This window comes from Acipenser ruthenus, chromosome 46 (assembly GCF_902713425.1).
Source record: "Acipenser ruthenus chromosome 46, fAciRut3.2 maternal haplotype, whole genome shotgun sequence".
Classification (NCBI taxonomy): domain Eukaryota; kingdom Metazoa; phylum Chordata; class Actinopteri; order Acipenseriformes; family Acipenseridae; genus Acipenser; species Acipenser ruthenus.
The window spans coordinates 918,952-936,990 of record NC_081234.1 but is presented as its reverse complement, the minus strand read 5'-3'; the positions used below and the strand labels follow the sequence as shown (position 1 = coordinate 936,990).

Sequence of the window (18,039 nt, the reverse complement as noted above, 5' to 3'; positions counted from 1 at the left end):
AAATGATTTTATGGTTTCTGCCTGGGAATTTTCTATGGATGTCTGGTAGCCCCAGTACTATTCAACCCTCCCTCAAGCAGTCAAATCTAGATAGAGAGGAACGGTAGTTTTATTGCACCAATTTTTTTTTCTTTTTTTTTTCTTATGTATCTATATAGAAACAAACTGCCATTGACTATCTATCCAGCACAGCTATTTTTTCGTACAGCAATAGAAATAAGTTGCTAAAGGAAGGTAAAAATGTCCATCTCCTTTTTCTTGTTCAGCTGTCTTTTACAGACCCCAGTCACATTTATCCACCCATCTGTATAGTACAGAACATCCATGTTTAATGACCATTGACTTGTTTTCTCAACATAAAAAATATACTGGGGACCGTATTTATTGTAGCATCTATCAATTATATTAAATTATTTCTTTTTTTTTTTTTTTTTAAATTGAGCATTTGCCTGCAGAAAATCTTTATATGAATACAATAAAAGGTCTGGTATAATCTGGGATTTGAACATACAACCTTCCGTTTGCCAGCGTGTTATTCTAATAACTGTCAGTGCTACACGATTAGTTGAGACACAGTATTTTGACAGGTGAAGGCAGCCAGCTAAGAATTCTCAGGAATTATATGTTTTGAATTTTTGAGTCATTCATCTTGGTCATCCTCATTCTGAGATTCTGATCTTGAGCTCTGAATTTTTGGTTTCGTGTCGGTGTAATAGTTTAACACTCATTGTGTCCCTATTGGCGCAAGGAAGCACGGTTTCCTCTCCACACTGGCTGAGGAGAGTAATGCTGTTTGTCATCCTCACTGGACAGAGAAACATCAATTTCTGAGGATTAGCAATACTGAAGGATGGCCTATATATTTGGTAAAAGTAAATTAAATACATTCATAATTTAGTGAACTAAATGAATGGACTTTATTTACCTTGATTTATTTTCACTTTTAATACTGTACAGTTCTTGCTCAATTGTATATTAGTGAAGATTTTTGGACATAAAGGTTATCATGCTTTCATATATCTTTACTTTCAAACAAATAAAAAAAGTAACGACCCATATAATTGCTTTGTTGCAGGACTTGTCTGTTAAGTTTGTCTTGTTTATCTTTTATATATGTTACCTGTGGGGGCTCCCGAGTGGCGCATCCAGTAAAGGCGCTCTGCGTGGAGTGCAGGATGCGCCCTATAGCCTGGCGCCGGTTTTTCGAAACTTTGGTAATCGGATTTCCGCGTTTGATCTGGATTATATTGTGCAATTGGGTTTTTCAAAACATCAAAATGCGATCGGGATTACTGTGATCTGGATTTCGTTTTGGTAATCCGATCGCATTTTTAATCATGATTAAATGTTGAAATTGGGTTTTTCAGAATTTAAAGAGGAGATCAGGATTACTTTGATCCAAAATACCAGGATAATTGTGATCCTACTGCGGAGGCGGATTTAGCTTTTAAATGATCACGGAACATCGATATTTTGTTTGTATTGTCATAGCAAACACAGGTTATATGTACAAGTCGATTGTTAGAATATCATATTTACATACAGTATTTATTTAGGTTTTGTATCCGTGCAAGCAAAAATGAAAACACATATTCAGTGGTATAGCTGCAATAATAATAATAATAATAATAATAAACACCACACACGCCTCTTTAAAACTCATCTGAGAGATGCTGGACACCCTAACAACCAGGAAGACGCTGAAAACACAGGTCCTTTCTTCAAAAGTTTTATGTTTATTCAATTTAGATTTAGTTATTTCATTTCTGCTAAGTGGGCATAAATAAAATAATCATTATTGGCATGTGTTATATGTGCACTAACATTAAAAATGAGGCTAACATTTGAATGTTACCAGCGTTCCATACACTACAGCTGACTTCCACAAAAAACACGTTTTCATTTCAGTTTGAAACTTCCAGATACTCCTCATTTAATTGACAAGACAAATACCACTCTTTACATTATGCGATTACCAACTGAAACCGAAAGAAAGTATTTTTATAAAGACCATAAAAAGAGAGTGCGGGCCAGTGTCCGTGTCCTCCACGCTGACCCATAACCACGACATCTCCACACCACAGACATCTTTCAACACGAACCCCCCGAATATATAGAGCTGGGATCGGCGCCCAATGGAGACAGCAGCGGCAGATGCGATGAATCAAGCAATCAGAGCCACTGCGCGCTTCCAGCTCAAGAGGGAACATGAGCCGGAATGGCGTGATTCATTGAATTAAACAGCCATGAAATAATAATAATAATAATAATAATAATAATAATAATAATAATAATAACAATAATAATAATAATAATAATAATAATAATAATAATAATAATAATAATAATAATAATAATAATAGCATTAGCTAGCTTCCCCGGTCCTCTATACATTTAATGACACGCGATCAGCACGCGTTCAGACACCACGTGGTGACTCATTGACGTCATCACACTCGGGTGCGCTCGGCAGGGCGCGTGTGCGCCGAAGCGAGGCGATTCTGAGGCTTTATAAACCCCGGGGCGCGCCGCGACCCAGCAAGCGAGGATAGCGGCGTGTCTCTGTTGTGAGCGCCAGGGAGTCCTTGTTGATCGGCGGTGCAATCGTATCGAGATGGGGTTTTGGCTGCGTTTAGGGTGAGCTGAGCTTTTATTTATGTATTCTATTATTTGCAGTCGATTTGAACTAGCTCTCCACTTTAGCGGTCTGGCTGCAGCACACTACCGTACCTGATGTGTAAGAATTCATATCCATGTTCATGGCGTTATTATTTTGTATTTGCAGAGTTGTCTGGCTGTGCGTGTTTTTTCCTGCTGGCGTGGTCGCTCAGGACGTGTCAGGTAGATAAACATTGCCCGAAGAACACCCTGTAGCCTCCCCGATATAATATCATCACTTTGCTTCATGTGATCCGTGTGTCCTGGCTTCACAAACTTCAATCAACACTAACATTGGGCTGCCTGACAATGTTACATTAGATAATGAGTCCAGGGCTGCTGCTAATCAGTTGGCTACAATGTTTCGGCATCTGAGACGTTGTAGTTAATAAAGAAAGCTAGTTTTCACTTTGTCAGTTACAGTACTGTTCTCTTGGATTGTGTGGTTTTATTTAATGGTGTTTAGATAAAGGTGCGACTCTGATTATCTAAATTCAGGAAACTTCGTGACGGAGTGTCGGGATCGGTACTTCTGGATGTCGACCAATGGCAGGTTTGCCGGCGGCAGCTTCCGCTTCGACGTCATTGGTAAGTCGAGGCGCTTGTAAGTTGTTCAGTCTGCGTGTAGGGTTGCTGGTCGTGGGGGCATTCCACTGCGTTTTGGCATTTTGAGTCCGGTAAACTCTGGGTCTTTATTAATAAACCCCGCCATAAAAAGGCAAGCATTTCGTCTGGGTAACAAAACGTCACGCGTAAACCTCATGTGTCGGTCTAAGCCATTGTCACTGCCGTCGCTGGAGTGGTGGGGGAGGGAATTGAGGCATATCAGGACTTGGAAATCCCATTCAAATTAAACGTGATTCAACAGTAATACACACAGATATCGGCTAGCTGCAGCCTGATCAATGAATCTCTTGTCTGTTAGAAATACATTTGAATTAAATGCAGTAAAATATCAATGCATTTTCAGTTTGTGTTTTTTACATACCAAGTCACACTTTATAATTGAGAATTAAACCAAGTTTATTTTAAACACTTTGCCTTCCTGTCTTGTTTGATTAGTGGTTTGCTTCATGTAGCCCATTGCACAGAAGCTCATAGAATACAAGAAGGCCTCTTAATAAAATACTATTTAAATAGAATATTGTGTTACTGTAGAAAAATCCAAGGTTCATCCAACTGAATGAAATGTTTTCTTGCATAACTATTTTCCTTCAGTGCATTGAACTTCTTTCTTATCCAACCTTTTTGTTTTGAAAAAACCTTGGATTTATAAGCCGGACTTTGGATGCTGATGTAGCAGGGCATGCAACAACTTTCTTAGATGAGATAAAAAAACCTTTTCTGGACCTGTAGGCTACTAATGGTGATTCAATAAACCAAGTACTGCAGAGCCATTCTCCGTGGTACACCGCTTCAGTGACATGCTGTTTAATTTCAGTTTTTCATTTTGATGATGATTATTCGAGCGCCGCTCCGTGCTCAATCAAGGAGGATTCAATTCTACGCTTGCGTGCCTTACCTGTGTTTTCCAGCGCATGGCCACCAGGAAGTGAGGTGCATGCTGCGTTACGTTACCTAGGCAACCCAATACAACTTGGAGCGTTGCAACGTGCCTTGACCAGCAAGTCTGGCGAGGCTATCGTATACTTGTATATCATATAAACCTTTCATTCTTCATGTTGTGGACTAAAATATTCCAAGGCATATGTTGCATATTTATGTGAACATTTTAATCAAATTAACATAGGTCTTGACCTCTGACCTTGTAGCTAACCATTGTCCTCATTTGAGGATGGGGTACTGAGCATTTAATTGGTATCCTCTAATTTGACTATTCTGACAGCTTGCCGCAATTAACGGGAAGAGTTAACGAAATGTACTTTGAGCCTTTTGGGTGCTTTTCACACCTCGATATAAAATAAACTGAAGTTGCATTTCATGCTGTTCCCCTCCACAATGATCATTCTCAATTCTCTTCATTGAGCTTCATAGCTGGTGTGAAATCTCACTGCTCTGATTACTGGAACACATTGAACCCGGCTTTCCTCAAAATAGGACACAGCGGCTTGTAGCCAAAAATGAAGGAAGAAAAAAAAATATTGATTTTTCAGAATGTAACAAACTACATAAATGTGCTTTTCTTGAAGTTGGTACTGAATGGGTTGGGTTCTGTCCTCCTGTGTACAGTCAGCTATGTCGATCCCTATGGGAGTTGCTTGGTGACGTGTGTTGCAATGTTTCTCGTGTCTCTCCCTCCAGATGGAAACGGTATTCACCCGCTGAATGACAGCTACGCAGCGACGTGCGGGTTCACCTATTCCTTCAACCTCCCCGGGGACCTGATCTTCAGAGCGTCGTTCTTGGCCTGTCACGTGCAGAGCATGGTGAGTACAGCACTGCAGTAACACTACCGTGCCCATTTCTTTATTTAAATCCTGCTGTTGACGAATTCCAACAAATCTAGACCCATTGCAGTTGGCAGTCTTGTTAAAATCTGTTCACATTGGCCACACATTCAATTGCTGTCTGTTGGTCAATTAAATTGGCTTCCAATGAAAAGCAGTTGAACAATGGTCTCCAATTCCTTTTTAAAGGACTTGGTGGAGGGGCTTGAGCTTTTAAAAGGCAATGGGGTTGTCCCCCAGCCTGGTGATGAACCGCCCTGTTTGCTAGTTCTTCTATCCATGTGTGCCGCTTGTGAAGGATTCTCCAGTATTGAATCGCTCTTTCTCCGTTCTCTCTAGAATGATGTCTCGTATGTTCTCCAGTACCGCTTTGTGAGAATGGACTCTCTGGGTAGAGAGACTGTCTACCCCTTCTCCCTGTCCTGCAGCACCGAGAGTCCTTGGAACCCTCGTGAGGTCGTCTGTGAGGAGAACTACATGGAGGTGGGGTGGTAACCAACTGCCCCTAAAACTAGGGGGTTTCATCTGGGTGCTTTCGATTGAGCAATTGATCATCTGATGGATTAATCACACCCTGGTGATTTTTAGGCGTGGAAATGAGACTCCTGTTGCATAGCAGATTCACCCATTCCAGTTTTAAATACGAACTTGAGTAGCCACGGTATACAGGTAACAAGCTCTTGGCAAAACCAGGAATGGTTCGCACTGCTATGCAACAGGAGTCTTGCTCCCATCCCTGCTGTTCTAACCTCCACCCTCCTGCCCCAGGTGTCTGTCAGGAAAAATGTTCCAGTTATCGCTCAGGAAGGACTGGCAAAGGAAGACTGGGAAGCAGCACTCTCCATAGTGAGTGACCTTTCAACTGGGACAGAGGTGTAGAGCAGGGGTGTCCAGCTCTGTTCCTGTAGGGCAGTAGTGTCTCATGGCTTCAGTCCCACCCAAAGCTCTCGTAATTGGTATGATTATTTAATTGGACACTAACACTACTTTCCCAGCCTCAGTGTTTTTATAGGTAGCGTACCTTGAATCAAGTGCACTTTTGAAATAGCCATCTGTAAGACTTTTTAAACCTATCCAATTGAACACAATTAGATCAAGTTAATTGAGAGCTTAAGTCTGAATGAAGACCAAGTGGCCCTCGGACTGGAGTTTGACACTTCCTGGTGTAGATGTTTGTTTCTGTAGAGCTTGCACTGCCTCTTGTGGACAGGCTCTGTAAGTGCATCTCTTTTTCCATTGTCTATCTGAATGGCTCTGGTTCTCAGCTGGCTTTCTTTGTGTTGCACTGCAGGCCCAGGAAGCAGTGATGTCCGTGTGGCAGGTCGTGTTCCACCAGACCGGGATGCCCCCTAAAACCATGAACGCCGCAGATGCCCGTACCGAGGGGTACTTCATCAACTCCACAACCAGCCGCGTCGTCTTCAGATCGCCCTACGGCATGGCAAAGTCAGAGGTGGTCATGGTGAGAACTTTTAAAATACCAGTAATACCAAACTGGTTTCATTTTTTTATAGTGTCTGTGTGGAAGCATCCCAGGACACTCCAGAAATATACATAAAGCCAAAAGAGCTCCAATCTGCTTGCTAGTGAAAGGCCAAATGAAATCTAGCCCAATTAATAGATTTTCAGAATTGAACATGTAATCAAACAAATAGGGTTTTTTTGAGTAGGAATCTAAGATTACTATTTGGCAGTTTCCTTTATCTAAGGTTTAACGGGTCTTGCGGGAGTATAGTGTTGTAATGCATGATTAATATTTGAGTACAGTAAGTGTATATGCTACTGATACAGTATGAACTAGGATGCAATGATTTAAGATAACTTGTATCTACAGTGACCTGGTAATGCATTTGCTGAAGATCCAGTAACATGATTCTGAGGTGAAGTCCAGTGCATGGTAGAGGTAGATCTGCAGGTGCAGTGTAAACGGGTGGGTCTTGAGGAGCCACTGAGATGTGAGGCTCGTCATGGTCTCTGCTCCAACGCTCTTCTCTATCCTCAGGTGGCAGGGATCCCGGTGGAAGCCATCAGAGCCACTGTGTTCTACAAGCAGAGGTGGATGCTGCTATTGGTGGACACTTCAGCTGCCTGCGCTAAGAGTGAGTAGCTGAGCACAGCAATCCTAGAGGAGAGCCAGCAGTGTGTCTGCAAGCATTCCCTGAGCTGAGCCGCACCGCAGTGCTAGAGGACAGCTAAGGGAGTCTGCAAGCTTTCTGAGCTAGGAACTTTAAATGGATCAGTCCCATGCATTGTACAAATGTAGTGTGACATTCCATAAATTAATCAATTTGGTTCAATATCGTACTAGCTGAGGTGCTAGTATTTATATGCTGAATCTTCAGTGCATTTGAGACCTCTAAACAATTGTCTTTAAACTAATTCCCCCCCCCCCCCCCCCCCAATTTGTCTCTAGACCCCTCTGTCTTTGATGGCACCTACCTGAGCTGGGTCACCCCGAGGCTTCTCTCCCCACTGGTCCTGCATCCCACCAAGTTCGTGGATAAGCAGATCAAGATGGGAGTGGAGGGGAGGCCCCTGGATGAGATCACTGCTACTAGCCGGGGATACCAGCTGCTAGTCAACAGCACTGCGGTGAAAATCAGCATTCCCTTTGGCGCTGTGGGAGGATATCGCAAGGTAACATAGCCAGGGTCTGGACCCTCCGGTTGGGTTTCCATGCCTATCTGTGTAGGCTTGGTGGTTAAAGACAAGGGGGTGTTCCTGGCTCCGCCACTGACTCTCTGTGACCCAGAGCAAGTCACTTAACCTCCTTGTGCTCTGTCCTTTTTGGATGAGACATAAAACAAACAAGGTACTATTAGGAGTGACTTTGCTGCATAGTTCACCCCCTAGTCTCCAAGTAGAGGCAGTCTGTCACCCTAATGTGTTTGCATGTCTGGAAATTTGCAGAGTCATGTGATTGACAACAAGTACAACCAGATGTACGCCATTGACCTCTTTCTGGAGCACCAATGGGCCGATGACCTGTGGGAGATGACCAAGCACCGCTCCTTCAAGCCAGTCCGCTCCCCCTACCTCCCTGAGACCCCCTATGTGGTGAACAGTAAGTGCCTGCCCACCACAGCCTTGCACTGTTGGAGTAACCTTTTGAGAGTACAGAGTGGTGTGAGCAGGGTTAGAAACTGACACTAGCCCTGCTGCTGCACCCAGTCCTGGGGTTCAGAATTCTCCTTGTTCAGGTATATTCTTGCTCAACCTCTCCATGTCTTTTTTTTTTTTCTCAGACACCATCCCGAGTGAGAAGGGCTTCACGGTGACCCTTGGTAACTTCAAGCCGGATGTGGAGCTGAAAAATCTGACCATCAACGGGGTTCCCCTTACCCTTCCTGAGGCTGAGAACAGAGGCGTGAAGATTATTGAGGTCAAGCACCCTAACGGCACCAAGGATTTTGTCCTGAAGGTCCCTTTCACTCACCCCCTCATCACGGAGCAGGTGAGGGTGAAAGCCTGCCTGGTTTTAAGCATAGGCTTTAATTTTTGCCATGCACCTGCAGGCTGTAGCGGTCTAGTCCCGAGGCTGGTCTTGTGTAGGATTTTCTTTAGTAATTCACCTTGGTGAGGGATGAGTCAGGAGTGCAGGTTCCTGGCTGTGCCAAGTTGCTACTCCTTGATTAGAGGAGCATTGGCCCTTATTTCCCCCCATCGGTTGGGCAGTCTGACCCCACCCCTTACCGGCCAGGCACCCAGTAACATCAAGCAGACTCCTACAGTCCATTCTCCAGTGTGGCCCCATAGCTTGATGTCCATGGTGGAGCTCCTGGGTGTAAACGGCTGATTAGCACAACAACCCCTGACCTTTATTTCTCCAGGGCTGTTGTGGGGCGTTGCTCCTGTGAGGGGGTAATATAATTTGGTAAAGGTCAGGTTAATTAGTTGCACAGCAGTTGGCCCATCCCTGTTAATACCTCTTCTCTTGCAGTACATTGGTGATAATTACAGACGATACCTGTTGAACATCAGCTACACTTTGAACATCATCCCTGTAAACGAGCCCTATTTCCACCCAGCCACGATCGTGTGTGACGTTCAGGATGTTGGTAAGTAACGTGGCTGTCTGTGGGAATTCCAGTTGGTAGAACTGAACTAGAATAATGGCTGCGCTTGACTTGGATGCACTGTTCTTGTTTGGCAGTTTTCTGGATCTGGTTGGAGGTCTGGCTAGTTGAAGCTACAGATGTGTCTTCACTGCCAACAACCCCTGTTCAGAACTGCATTCTCCTGAGCCCAGTGCTGTTCCATTGCCTGCCCTCTGCAAGCAGTTTCATTCAGTCTTGGGGTAGACTGGTTCCAGCCCTTGACTCCCTCTCCCTTCCTTCCCCAGTCCATCCTGATGTCAAAGGCATTTGTACAAACACCAGCATTGTGTTTGAAGTGACCCCAGGCAACATGGACTACCAGTGGGAGCTTTGCATTGGGGAAGAGCCTCTAACCCCAGAACTGGTGGCTCGCCGAGGCTACACCATGACCAGCCAGCCCAAGATCAGAGTGGAGTTGCCGCTCTTTAGTATTGGCTACATCTATGAGGTAAGAGTCTCGGTCCTGGATCTGCCTGGCAAACTCCCACTAGCAGGGCTGTGGCTGCCATTGTATGGTCGGGTGTATCAATGGGGGTTTAAGAGCTAGCCCTACTTGTTAATAACTTCAGGTCCTTCATGGATTAGAGCCATGCTATCTCCAACAACTACGTATATTCCTATTTGTTCCTGGGAATAGAATGCGGCGTTTAGTAGCTGTCGGCTGGAGCCAGCGTTTTGCTGTTCTCCTGTATCCAAGGTGACTTGCAGGGTTCCAATGTAAGACTATCTAAATATTAAGCGCAAGTTCTATCTACAGTGACAATAGTACATTAGAGGAGGATCCAGGAATGTGGTGCTTGGGTCTGGCAGATCCAGTGCACAGTAGGAGGAGGGAGATCTACAAGTACAGTCCAAGTGACTCCTCCATGCTTCTCTCTAAGGATATCACTCTGAGGGGGCTTATTGGTAAAGTGGTGTTGATTCTCCGAGATATGAAGAGCCTGAAGGAGGAGGACAGGTTTGAACAGCGCTGCCCGTTCCCAACCAATGAGATGCTGGGTAAGGGTGGCTTTGCTCTTCAAGGGGGGGCAGGGGGTTCCTGGTTCAGCCACTGACCCGCTGTGACCCTGACAGTCATTTAAGCTTGTGCTTAGTCCTTCAGATGAGATGGAAAACAGAGGTCCCTAGATTTGCATAGTTCACATGTTGGTCTGTAGTCTCTTTGGATAAAAGCATCTGCTGAATGATAAATTGGATCGGGGGTGGCCAAGGTTGGCCCGTCCACTCCTGGTCTTTGTTCCAACCTTGTTCTAAATATTAATGTAACCTCAAACCAGACCTTCAAGTAGTTGACTCATTTTGCCTTTTGGCTTGGCCCTCCAGGACTGACTGGACACCCCAGGACTGGTTGATTCTACCCTGATTTCGGTATACCAGTGTGAGGGTTGAACTTGAACTGCCATTGTCTTCATTTGAGGATGGGCTACTGCCCTATCTATTTGAACAGCTACCTGTTAATTCTCATTGTTACTGTAACGGCTAGTCGTGTCTAATTGTAACTAATTCTACAAATCTAGCCCTTGAGGATTTTGACACTTCAATATAAAATAAGAAACATAAGTCTAAATGATCCATTTATTGGTGTTCTTTCCTACCCACTGTGAAGCTCTGTGTTCTATGTTGTGCTTCATTGCTGGCATGAAACTTGACTGCTCTGATTAGACACGTTTTAACCTGACTGCCCTTAAAACAGAAAGCAGCAGCTTCTAGCCAAAACTAAGAATTGAATAAATCTGCAATATCCAGTTGCAGACATGCATCCCGTGTTCTGAATTTCTAAGGTTCCATTTTTAATGGGTGAAGTCTGCATGCTTTGTTCTCTGCTCCAGTGTGCATGCCTAATGGAGTGATGTCAGTGCTGGTGGTCCCCATGGCTCCTGTACCGCCCGTGAATCTTGCCAGGACCACCCTGCTGGATCAGAACTGCAGGCCCACGGAGGCTACCTCGGACCGGGCCCTGTTCACTTTCCGGGTCAACACCTGTGGGACCAGGAGCAAGGTGATGGGCTTCTCTCTGAATGCTATTCCTTAATCTTGGGACATATCGGACAGCGCTTGCCTCCTATTGCAGTGCTGAAGCATGTGGTGGTTTTCTATTGGTTCTAGAAGTTGGGTCTTTATTGGTTTAGTTATTTAGACGTTCATTGGAACGAAAACCAAATGACCCTGGGATCCCAATTCCCAGGGGTTGAGCAACCCTGGTCTAGATGGGTCTGTTTCTATGGAAATTTGAGTGGGGGAGTCCCATTAATGAGCTGTGTAACATGTTGGAAGAAGCTGGATTAAATAATAGCTCAGTTCACCATGCATGTTTGCAATTGCTTTTGTCTTTGAAGACTATGCTTGTCTGTTCTATTGGTTCATGTTTACGTACTTGCTAGTTGGCTTGATTTACCTGGCTGCTATGTTTTCAGATTGATAATAACTACCTGGTCTACGAGAATGAAGTCATCTATAGTCGGGAGCTGTTCCCAGCCAATGCTCCCGTCATCACCAGGGATTCTGAGTACAGGTGAGTGGAGGAGGGATCAGGGTTATGCAAGGAGCCCCGGAGTGTTCAACAAGATGTGCAACACTACAGCTATGGGAAAGTAGCATCTCCCTATAAAATGAACTCCTCTAGCTTCATTGTCAAATGAAACCTGCTTGTTATGATAACATATTGAATACTGCTATCCATATACTTAACAAGTAACTTGTAGTGGTTTAGCTTCATGTCCAGCTAAACTAATGTAGGTTATGACTGTCCAATGCAATAAAGAATAATGTGCAACAAACCTCTGCAGCTGTGAAATATTTAAAGGGTCAAAATGGAGCGTTAAGGGAGTATTGTCATATGTTTTGGGCATGGCAGACTACATGGTACTGTAGATTTGTTCAACTAAATTGCTGCAAACTTCACAATTGAAAAATGTGACCTTTTGAAATCGAACAGGGAATACTTTACTACTGTGGCTTCCAGTAGATTTGCAGTGTGATGTAGTTTCACTTTCCATGATCAATTTAATTATCAAACCTGAAATTCTAGGTTATGCAAAGCTTTGGCTGTAGATTACTTATTGTGTGAATGGATGCTTGAAGTTTTCAAAATTTAGGAGGCAGTGAGTTACTGCTTTTGAGGACAGTGTAAATGAAGTGAAGATGAACTAGAGGGAAGGAGACACACAGCAGTGAGGGGATGGAATGGGCTGCCTAGGGTTACCTTATGTTGAGGCAGAGTCGGTTGGCTCCTTGCAAGACCCAGCTTGAAGTTCTGGGATCAGTCAGCTACTAGAAACCGGATGAGCTTGGATAGGCCGGCCTCCTCTGTCTGTAAACTTTGTCCCAGCGCTGTCAACACCCTCTTTGTAGGCTGACTATCCGTTGCCGGTACCCAGTGAGTGACTCCAGGAAGATCTTTGCTGAGAGGAAGCTGGTTCCAGCCCCTGGATCCTTCACTGCTAAAGGAGAGGGGACCCTGCAGCTCAAGTCTGCTTACTACAGTGGTAGGTGGGGGTGTGTGGCTTAATCTACCTTTGGGTGTGCTCTGCCTTTAAGATTTATAAATCCATGCATCAACACTTCAAAACCAGAATAAGCTGTCCTTGTTTCCATTTACAATGGCACTTGTTAAAAGCTGGTTTACTGGCGGTGGCTGTCCGTGCATCCTGTGGCATTTGCTTGTATCTGGAGGGGGTGTCATTTATGAAATATTGAATTGCCAGTGTACTAATCCTGTACAGTTCTGGTCAAGTACCGTATGGACTTGCTTGCAGCTGTGACATTGAATGGATGTTGCTTTATTTGTTCCTCTTCTAGGTGACAAGAGAAGCAGAGATGTCTTGAATCTGAAAGCCCGTCTTGCTAGAGGTAGGACAGCCTGAATTAAACTCTTCGTACGCGCTCCCCTGTCCACACTACCTGAGTAACACAATCCAAACTAGGGGCTTTAATAGATTATTGATTGATCACACCTGTAGATTGATTGGTTAACCCATTATGTGCTGTGAGGACAGGCCACTTTGTATTTCTTTAATTATGATGTAACAATTCTGCAAAAATAGGCCTTTGGATGCTTTTATGATGTGTTTTTTATAGACTGAAGCCCTAAATCCATTTTAAAGCTCAATTGAGTTTCTAGCCAGTGTGAAATGTCACAGATTAAGGGAACACATGCAACTGTTCTGTTCTCAAAACAGGATGCAGTCGTTTGTAGCTAATTCTGTCAACGTAAAGGCTCACTGAAGTTTCTGTACAATAGTTAACAGCCAGCAATGGTAGCTCTACCTGTAATGACTCCAGAGCTTTACAAGCATGGCAGAAGATGACTTTTTTCTCTCCCTGCAGATGTGAGCTACTCCCAGTTCTACTCTGCGTTCCCTGTGTCCCAGTCTCTGCTGGAGCCCCTGTTCCTGCAGGTTGAGCTCCTGAACCCCCACAGCCTGGCTGACCGCCTCCTCCTGCAGGACTGCTGGGCCACACTGACCCCTGAACTGGACGCCAGCCCTCAATGGGACCTGGTCACTGACGGGTGAGGGGGTGGGCTGTGCAGATACTCTGGGCTCATGCCATTCCTTTAACATGATGGATATTGAATGAAACCTTAACTTCACAGCAAGGAAAGCTGCCTTTCTCCCACTTGCCCTTCTCTGCCAATTGATGGCAATGCTCTTCCACACTGCGTTGACACTCTCTACTGGGAGATGCAGGCATGGGAATCAGACTCCAATTGCATAGCAGTTTAACCCATTCTAGGTGTTACAGGCTTGATTTTAGCCACAGTGTAAAATAACCAGTTCAGCTGTGTTATGAGTTTAAGATGTTCATGAGCTTGTTAGCTACACATACTGTGACTAATGGCGCTCTTATTCACTTGCAATGGGTGGCACTGCTAAGCAATAAGAGTCTTATTTCCATCCTTGCAGATGTATTGTAAGTTTCCTCCTGAGGTTCAGTCTTGCCCAGGACTGTAATCCCACAGCTGTCTGCATTGGGATTCCTGTGGGAATGAGTGGAGCCTCCTCCTCCTCAAAGTGAAATTGCCTTGCTTGCATTTGTACAGTGCAACTGACTTGCACACATTTGCATGAACTGTCTGTAAAGACGAATGGCACCTATTGGGTTTTAGTATCCACTGGTCTATAGTCTACATGTGTCTTCACTTGCTCCCCTCCTAACTCTGCTCTTGTGCTTTTAAACTGTTTGCTGCCTCTTGCCCTCTCTGCTAGTGCAGTCCATTCAGCTGTGCTTCCAATGCAGGCTTGCAGTGACTGTGTTCCTCTCTGCAGCTGCCTGGTCACTGGAGATTCCTACTGGACTCTGTTCCACCCAGTGCCAGCCAGGACCTCCCCCCACCTCCAGAGGCTTGAGGTCCAGGCACAGCAGTCTAGCAAGGACCCTGCCTTCTGGAGACAGGTTAGTGACCCTGCATGAAGGGTCTCCTCTGATTCTGTGATCACCCAGAACAATTCACTCCATGCAATTGGTCAGTTAATATGAATGCTTTTATTAAACTTCAGTAACAGCAAGCAATAGGAAAGGTATTAATTCACTATGAACTTCAGACCGTGTGGCAGTGTGTTCCTGTTCCTCTGCTCCAAGAGCTGCCTCTCCCTCCTCTCCTCCTCCCCAGGTGTATTTCCATTGCATGGCTGTAGTTTGTGATCCTAACCTGGAGGATACCTGCAATAAGACTTGTGTGCCTGGAGAAAAGAGATCTGGTAAGCACTGGCAGTCCTGAATACAAGCTGGAGGTTTTTTATTTATTTTATATATATTATGCGAGTTATTTAAATCCTTTCTGCTTGCCGTGCTTGTAGGTAGAGCTGCAATTGTGGATAGGCTGAAATTTTAAAATTGAAGTAAACGAATCCAAACATGAACATTGGTTACAGTATAGCGACTCCAAAGAACATCCGATTTCTAAAATCAAACCTCGGAGCTGACATTCTCATGTCTGTACCCTGGATTACTGGTCTCAAGCTTTTGTGTGTTTGGTTTTCTCTCAGCCCGTAGTGTTGATCGGTACAGCCAGATCCGAGGCTATGCTTCTGCCGGGCCAGTCCAATTGGTACCAGAAGGAGGAGTTGTGGACCTTAAAACGGCAGGTGAGACTTCTGTTGGATATCCTAGTCATTGAATTTTCAATCTGGATTTGATGCTGTGGAGTACCCAATAGGAGTGAAATCACTAAAACACTTCAATATGGGAGGCTTTGTGTTCTAAAGGGGCTTCACACCAGGATGTTCAAATCCCGGCACTGCCATGGACTCTGACCCTGAGCAAGTCATTTTTACCTGCTCATGCTCCATCCTTTAGGATGAGACGTGAAACAGCGGTCCCATCATCGGGGGCTGCAGCAGCTGAGGCACAGTTCACCCCCTAGGCTCCAGGTTGCTTTGGATAAGTGTCCTGCTAAATAACTGACCATGGCTTCTAGTATTTGCAGTCCTATCCCACTAGATGGTGGTAAAGGAGCACCAGGATTATTTTGAAGCAGTTTTATTATAAGCTTGATTGGACGGTGTATAGGTAACAAGCTCAGGTGTGTCTTGCTAAACTACTAGTGAAACCAGGAATGGATCAAAGTGTTCTGGATTGGGAGTCCTTTCCATTCCTGTGATGCCTCATCAGTATTTGTTTTATAGCCAGCATGACACTTTACTGGTCTGATTTACGGGCACATCAGACTTGACTGCCTTAAATTAAGGGCACAGCAGTTTGAGTCAGAACTATTTCTGGTTCTGAAGACATGATTTTTACAATGATTCACCAATACAGATGGTGTTCAGTTGTACTTTCAGGAACTCCATGGTAATTTGTGTAGGTCATCTGAGTTGCTAGGCAATGCTGCCTGTATGGGTGGGTGTGTCTTGTGGCTCCCCCTGGGTCCTAGTGCTCACTCTGTCTTGTTCAGTTTCAGACTCCTCCCCCCTGTCCCTCTTCGTGCCGGTGCTGGGCGTGGTGGCCGCTCTCCTTGGAGTTCTGCTCGCCTTTCTTGTTGCTCTTGCTGTCAGATCCAGAAGATGATAAACTTGCTCTAATCTAATAAAGATCTTCATATTCGAGTCTCGTGTCCTCCCATTGCTTGCTTTTCATACACTTGGACCCTGACGGTACACAAGGAATCGAGCACTTTGTTCAAACGGTTTCTTAATACATTGAGAGGAACTCGGATCACAAGGAGGAAACTGACAACTTGACCTGTCTGTACACTTTTATACCCAAGCTGCTATGTGCACCTCCTTTCAAAAAGTTAGCATCATTATTGTGGGACACCTGTCCCTTCCCCTTTTAAAGGGGTAAAGGTTACTAGTGTGTGGTCTCTATTCAAATTGACGCATTGCAGCCGGGTGTGGTGTAAATGGGTATCCAGTCAGGATCTGAATGATCAGGTTCAGTAAACTTAATGGGTCTAATTTAAGGGAATGGCGCGCATCTTTAAATCTCCAATTCTGCATGCAAGGTATGAGATCTACAGAAACTTCACTTGCAAAGGAGGTCAATCTGCTCATCCTGTTCCTAGGAGCTGATGTTGGGTCTTGCTGGATCCCAGTTATTTCAGAGTAAGCTTGGCAAGGTTTTCCCATTTTATACCATCCTCTCTGTAAATGATTTTATGGTTTCTGCCTGGGAATTTTCTATGGATGTCTGGTAGCCCCAGTACTATTCAACCCTCCCTCAAGCAGTCAAATCTAGATAGAGAGGAACGGTAGTTTTATTGCACCAATTTTTTTTTCTTTTTTTTTTCTTATGTATCTATATAGAAACAAACTGCCATTGACTATCTATCCAGCACAGCTATTTTTTCGTACAGCAATAGAAATAAGTTGCTAAAGGAAGGTAAAAATGTCCATCTCCTTTTTCTTGTTCAGCTGTCTTTTACAGACCCCAGTCACATTTATCCACCCATCTGTATAGTACAGAACATCCATGTTTAATGACCATTGACTTGTTTTCTCAACATGGAAATATACTGGGGACCGTATTTATTGTAGCATCTATCAATTATATTAAATTATTTCTTTTTTTTTTTTTTTTTTTTTTTTTTTTTTTTAAATTGAGCATTTGCCTGCAGAAAATCTTTATATGAATACAATAAAAGGTCTGGTATAATCTGGGATTTGAACATACAACCTTCCGTTTGCCAGCGTGTTATTCTAATAACTGTCAGTGCTACACGATTAGTTGAGACACAGTATTTTGACAGGTGAAGGCAGCCAGCTAAGAATTCTCAGGAATTATATTTTTTGAATTTTTGAGTCTTTCATCTTGGTCATCCTCATTCTGAGATTCTGGTCTTGAGCTCTGAATTTTTGGTTTGGTGTAATAGTTTAACGCTCATTGTGTCCCTATTGGCGCAAGGAAGCACGGTTTCCTCTCCACACTGGCTGAGGAGAGTAATGCTGTTTGTCATCCCCACTGGACAGAAATACATTAATTTCTGAGAATTAGCAATACTGAAGGATGGCCTATATATTTGGTAAAAGTAAATTAAATACATTCATAATTTACTGAACTAAATGAATGGACTTTATTTACCTTGATTTATTTTCACTTTTAATACTGTACAGTTCTTGCTCAATTGTATATTCGTGAAGATTTTTGTACATAAAGGTTATCATGCTTTCATATATCTTTACTTTCAAACAAATAAAAAGTAACGACCCAGATAATTGCTTTGTTGCAGGACTTGTCTGTTAAGTTTGTCTTGTTTATCTTTTATATAGGTTACCTGTGGGGTCTCCCGAGTGGAGTGCAAGATGCCCCTATAGGCTGGCGCCGGTTTTTCGAAACTTTGGTAATCGGATTTCCGCGTTTGATCTGGATTATATTGTGCAATTGGGTTTTTCAAAACATCAAAATGCGATCGGGATTATTGTGATCTGGATTTCGTT

General features: G+C 43.9%; 1 protein-coding gene across 1 annotated transcript; it reads left to right on the top strand.

Moving 5' to 3' along the window:
- Positions 1 to 2,512: 2,512 nt before the first annotated feature.
- LOC131720997 (uncharacterized) lies at positions 2,513 to 16,209 on the top strand. Its single transcript, XM_059013727.1, has 23 exons — positions 2,513 to 2,637; positions 2,786 to 2,841; positions 3,157 to 3,246; positions 4,921 to 5,045; positions 5,406 to 5,549; positions 5,835 to 5,912; positions 6,358 to 6,528; positions 7,069 to 7,165; positions 7,480 to 7,703; positions 7,977 to 8,130; positions 8,312 to 8,520; positions 9,007 to 9,124; positions 9,409 to 9,611; positions 10,045 to 10,162; positions 10,993 to 11,162; positions 11,578 to 11,675; positions 12,515 to 12,648; positions 12,962 to 13,012; positions 13,490 to 13,673; positions 14,431 to 14,557; positions 14,775 to 14,862; positions 15,151 to 15,249; positions 16,059 to 16,209. The coding sequence occupies exons 1-23, from the start codon at positions 2,615 to 2,617 to the stop codon at positions 16,169 to 16,171; spliced, it is 2,874 nt and encodes a 957-aa protein (XP_058869710.1). The 5' UTR covers positions 2,513 to 2,614; the 3' UTR covers positions 16,172 to 16,209.
- The last annotated feature ends 1,830 nt before the right edge of the window (positions 16,210 to 18,039 follow it).